The 6,000-nt window shown below is 41.3% G+C and overlaps 1 protein-coding gene across 5 annotated transcripts in view; it reads right to left on the bottom strand.

The window, feature by feature from the left end:
- STAG3 (stromal antigen 3) overlaps positions 1–6,000 on the bottom strand; it is a 34,980-nt gene that overhangs the window by 18,751 nt on the left and 10,229 nt on the right. For all 5 annotated transcript variants that reach the window (XM_023197225.3, XM_023197222.3, XM_023197223.3 and 2 more), the window contains exon 8: positions 66–139. In XM_023197225.3, the coding sequence (XP_023052993.1) occupies positions 66–139 (74 nt within the window). The remainder of the gene's footprint in view (positions 1–65; positions 140–6,000) is intronic.

Here is a 6,000-nt window from a genome sequence, read left to right as displayed (position 1 = left end):
GTTCACTTCCTCAGATTCCATAACCAAAGGCCAGCTGCTTCAATAAGAGAATCCCATTAGCTCACCTGTACCGATGAACAAAGACACCCCTGAAGAGGGCATTCATCATCCCCTCAATCTCCTCTTGATGCTCTTGGAGCTGGAGGACAGGGAGAAACGAATTAATCTCTCGTACCCTAACAAGCGTAAGGCCCTGAAGTTACAAAAAAGTACAACTTCCACCTACTTCCTGTTAATCATAGGATAGTGTGAACCTCCGTAATCCTATGCTCTCTTTTAAACCTTCTAATTCTGGAAGAAGCTGTATGGTCAACTAATGCCTCAGAGGTTTGTGTTTAGTAAAAATAATATCCCCTCTGCATGTGGTTATTCTGATTATTCAGAAGCCCTAGCTGGTATTATACAGGCATATCTCACTTTATTGCACTTTGCTTCATTGCTTTGCAAACATTGTTTACTAAAGGTGTGTGACAACCCTGCACTGGGCATACCTATTAGCACCATTTGTCTAATAGCATATCCTCACTTCGTGTCCCTGTGGCACTTTTTGGTAATTCTCACAATATTATAAACTTTTTCATTATGGTACCTGTTATGGTTATCTGTGATCAGTAATCTTTAATGTTACTTTTTTTTTTTTTTTTTTTATAAGACAGGGTCTCACTCTGGCACCCAGGCTGAAGTACAGTGGTGTGACCATGGCTTATGGCAGCCTCCACCTCCTGGACTCAAGAGATCCTCCTGCCTTGGCCTCCCGAGTAGCCGGGAGTTCAGATGCATGCCACCACACCCAGCTACTTTAAAAAAATTTTTTTTGTAGAAACAGGGTCTCCCTATGTTTGCCCAGGCTGGTCTTGAACTCCTGGGCTCAAGAAATCCTTCCACCTCAGCCTCCCAAAGTACTGGGATTATAGGCATGGGCCATCACACCCAGCCTGAGGTTACTACTGTAACTGTTTTGGGGTACCACGAACTGTGCCCATATAAGATGGCAAACTTCACAAATGTTGTATGTGTTCTGAATACTCTACCAACAAGAGTTTCCCTGTCTCTCTCTCCTCAGGTCTCCCTATTCATTCCTTGAGACACAAAAATATTGTAATTAGGTCAATTAATAACCCTCTTAAGTGTCCAAAAGAAAGGAAGAGTCACATGTTTCTCGCTTTAAATCAAAAGCTAGGGCCAGGCGCGGCGGCTCAAGCCTGTAATCCCAGCACTTTGGGAGGCCGAGACGGGCGGATCACAAGGTCAGGAGATCGAGACTATCCTGGCTAACACGGTGAAACCCCGTCTCTACTAAAAATACAAAAAAACTAGCCGGGCGAGGTGGCGGGCGCCTGTAGTCCCAGCTACTCCGGAGGCTGAGGCAGGAGAATGGCGTAAACCCGGGAGGCGGAGCTTGCAGTGAGCTGAGATCTGGCCACTGCACTCCAGCCCGGGCGACAGAGCAAGACTCCGTCTCAAAAATAAATAAATAAATAAATAAATAAATAAATAAATAAATAAATAAAAAGCTAGAAATGATTAAGCTTAGAGGCCAGGTGTGGTGGCTAACATCTATAATCCCAGCACTTTGGGTGGCTGAGGTGGGCAAATCACTTGAGGTCAGTTCAAGACCAGCCTGACCAACATGGCAAAACCCCATCTCTACTAAAAATAGAAAATTAGCCAGGCACGGTGGCAGATGCCTATAATCCCAGCTACTTAGGAGGCTGAGGCAGGAGAATCGTTTGAACCTGGGAGGCAGAGGTTGCAGTGAGCCGAGATCAAGCCATTGCACTCCAGCCTGGGCAACAAAGAGAGACTCTGTCTCAAAAAGAAAAAGAAAAAAAAAGAAATGATGAAGCTTAGTTGAAAGCCAAGACAGGCCAATTGATAGCTAGGCTTCTTGTACCAAACAGTCAAGTTGTGAATGCAAAAGAAAAATTCTTGAAAGAAATTAAAAACACTACTCCACTGAACACACAAAGGGTAAGAAAGTTAAACAGTCTTATTGCTGATACAGAGACAGTTTTTAGTAGTCGGAACAGAAGATCAAACCAGTCACAACATTCCCTTCGGCCAAAGCCCAATCCAGATTAATATCCTAGCTGTATTCCATTCTATGAAGGCTAAGCAAAGTAAGGAAGCCACAAAAGTAAAGTTTGAAGCTAGAAGTTAGTTCATGAAGTTTAAGGAAAGAAGCCCTCTCCATAACATAAAAGTACAAGGTGAAGCAGCAAATATTGATAGAGAAGCAACAAGTTATCATGAAAATCTAGGTAAGATCATTGATGAAGGTGGTTACACTAAACAATGGATTTTCAATGTGGACTAAACTGCCTTATATTGGAAAATGCCATCTAGGACGTTCACAGCTATTGAGGAGAAGTCAACACCTGGCTTCAAAGCTTCAAAGGACAGCCTGACTCTTTGTTAGGGGCTAATGCAGTTGGTGACTTGAAGCTGAAGCCAACACTCATTTATCATTTTAAAAATCCTATAGCCCTTAAGAATTATGCTGAATCTACTCTCCCTATGTCTATAAATGAAACAACAAAGCCAAACTGATATCGCATCTGTTTACAGCATGGTTTCCTGAATATTTTAAGCACATGGGTGAGAACTATGGCTCAGAAAAAAAGATTCCTTTCAAAATATTACTGTTCAATCACAATGTACCTGGTCACCCAAGAGCTCTGGTGAAGATGTACAAGGAGATCCATGTTGTTTTTTTCATGCCTACTAACAGAACATCCATTTTGCAGCCCATGGAACCAAGGAGTAATTTCAACTTTCAAGTCTTATTATTTCAGAAATACATTTCAAAAGGCTATAGCTGCCACAGTGATTCCTCTGATGATTTGGGCAAAGTCCATTTAAAACCTCCTGGGGTTAGGCATGGTGGCTCATGCCTACAATCCCAACTTTTTGGGAGGCTGAGGTGGGAGGACTGATTAAGCCCAGGAGTTCAAGACTAGCCTGGGCAACATAGTGAGAACCTGTCTCTACAGAAACAAAACAAAAACTAGCCAGGTGTAGTATGCAATCTGTAGTTCCAGAAATTTGGAAGGATCAGGCAGGAACATCACTTGAGCACAGTAGGTTGAGGCTGCAGTAAGCTGTGACTGCACCAGTGCATTCTGGTCTAGGCAACAGAGCAAGACCCTGTCTTCAAAACAAAAAACAAAAACCAGAACAACCCAACCCCCCGTCTGGGAACGTCTGGGAAGGATTTACCATTTTACTTTTATTTATTTATTTATTTATTTATTTATTTATTTATTGAGATGGAGTCTTGCTCCATAGTGCAGGCTAGAGTGCAGTGGTGTGATCTTGGCACACTGCAACCTCTGCCTCCTGGGTTCAAGCAATTCTCCTGCCTCAGCCTCGCAAGTTGCTGGGATTACAAGCACACACAACCACACCTGTCTAATTTTGGTATTTTTAGTAGAGATGGGTTTTTCCATGTTGGCCAGGCTGGTCTCAAACTCCTGACCTCATAATGATCTACCTGCCTTGGCCTCCCAGAGTGCTGGGATTACAGGTGTGAGCCACTGTGCCTGGCTGGAATTCACCTTTTTTTTTTTTTTTTTTTTTTTTGAGACGGAATCTCACTCTGTCACCCAGGCTGGAGTGCAGTGGCCGGATCTCAGCTCACTGCAAGCTCCGCCTCCTGGGTTTACGCCATTCTCCTGCCTCAGCCTCCCGAGTAGCTGGGACTACAGGAGCCCGCCACCTCGCCCAGCTAATTTTTTTTAGTAGAGACAGGGTTTCACCGTGTTGGCCAGGATGGTCTCGATCTCCTGACCTCGTGATCCGCCCGTCTCAGCCTCCCAAAGTGCTGGGATTACAGGCTTAAGCCACTGCACCTGGCCGGGATTCACCATTTTAAATGCCATTAAGAACATTTGTGGTTCATGGGAGGAGGTCAAACTATCAACATTAACAAGAGTTAAGTTGATTCTAACCCTCATGGATGACTTTGAGAGGTTTAAGACTTCAGTAGAGGAAGTAACTACAGATATGGTGGAAATAGCAAGAGAACTAGAAGTAGAGACTGAAAATATGGCTGAATTGCTACAATTTCATGACCTTGAACAAATAAGGAATTACTTCTTATGAATGAGCAAGGAAAGTGGTTTCCTGAAATGGAATCTATTCCTGGTGAAGAGGTTGTGAATATTGTTGAAATGACAACAAATGATTCAGACTATTACCTAAACTTAGCTGATTAAGCAGCACGAGGGCTTGAGAGAATTGACTCTTGTTTTGAAATAATTTCTATTGTGGGTAAAATGTCATCAAACAGCATTTCATGTTACAGAGAAATCTTTTGTAAATGGAAGAGTCAATAGATGCAGCAAACTTCACTGTTGTCTTATTTTAAGAAATTGCCACAGCCACCCTAACCTTCAGCAACCACTACCCTGATCAGTCAGCAGCCATCAACATGGAAGCAAGACCTTCCACCAACAAAAAGATATAACTCGCTAAAGGTTCAGATTGCCATTAGCACTTTTTGGCAATAAAATATTTTTAAATTAAGGTACATACACTGTTTTTTAGACAATAGTCTTGCACACTTAACAGACTACAGTGTAAACATAACTTTCATATGCACTGAGAAATAAAAATTTCGATTTTTTGATTGTGTGACTCATTGTACTTCAACATTCACTTTATTGTGGTGGTCTAGAATTGAACCTGCAAGATCTTCGAGGTATGATGCCCGTATGTTTCTAACAATTTGGAAAACAAATTTTTTGTTAAGTGCAGTTAATAGAAGTGGAACTAGCAAAAATGAGAAGAAAGGGATTAGATCAGTGGTTCTTAACTGGGGCTAATTTTGTTCCCCAAGGGAGATTTAGTAGTGTCTAAAGATTTTTTTAGCTGCCACAACTTGGTGGGTGAAGGGGGGCAGGGTACTACTGGTATCTATCTAGTAGATAAAAGGCCAGAGATGCTGCTAAACATCCTACCATGGCAGGACAGCCCCTCAACGTCCATAGTGCCATTGTTGAAAAATCCTGGATCACATGAACAATAGATACTAAAGAAACAGAATTATAAGGAGAAAGGGAACATTCTTTAAGACAACAGACCCCACCTCTTCAACTATGTAAGAACAACGTATCATTTTCGACAGGACATACTTAAGTCATTAGGGCTGAAGTACCTATGTCCTTATTTTACAGTAAAACAGCAAAAATAGGTGAAGCAAATATGTAAAATATTTGGGAAAGGGAGACTGAGAAAAGGTTACTGGCTTTAGGAATTAGGAAGTCATTGGTTTGGAAAGAACAGTTTCAAAGAAAAATGGGGAAATAAGCTAGGTAGCAAAAAGGATTCAGTTAGTTGGACGTTAAAAAAGGAAATAGTATCCTAAAAGGAAGGATGGAAAAAAGAGTAACTCACAGAGAAGCAGAATGAAATAAAGATTCAAGAGCCTACATACATTTATAAGTGGAGAGAAGAAAAGAGTGGGGAGAAAGAAATTAAGGATAAATGGGAGAATTATAATGATAATTGATTAAGCTAGAGCCCGGAGAAGCCAAAAAAAAGAAAAAAAAGAAAAAGAAAGATTTGCACTAGTGTACATAATTTAAAATCCAGGATAGATTAATACACATAAGCTTTTAAGATCAACCTGACAATGAAAAATAACAAAAAAGAATGAGGGAAGAAGAACGTTTCCTTCTCTAGTGATTTAGAATGGAAGAGATCTTTTGTGAGGGCTGGAGAAACAGCCAAATGATATGGTCAGACATGGTGAGCCCTGCCAACCTCACAGGAGGGGTCTTAAGACACTAACAGAGAGTGAGGAGAACACATCAGTAGTGTTACTCTTATGATGGACCCAGCTGATTAAAGATTTCATCAGCGTAAAAGATTTTGCTACAGCTTATGCCCTCCAGTGGTCATCCTTAAGTTTAAAAGGAAACAAAACAAGTATCTACTATGTGCCAGCTGAGGCAATTTATTCATCATCTCATTTATTCTTCACAAAAAGGTGAGATT

This window comes from Piliocolobus tephrosceles, chromosome 8, assembly GCF_002776525.5.
Source record: "Piliocolobus tephrosceles isolate RC106 chromosome 8, ASM277652v3, whole genome shotgun sequence".
Lineage (NCBI taxonomy): Eukaryota > Metazoa > Chordata > Mammalia > Primates > Cercopithecidae > Piliocolobus > Piliocolobus tephrosceles.
Note: the sequence above shows the minus strand (reverse complement) of the source record. Positions and strands in the feature narration are given on the sequence as shown.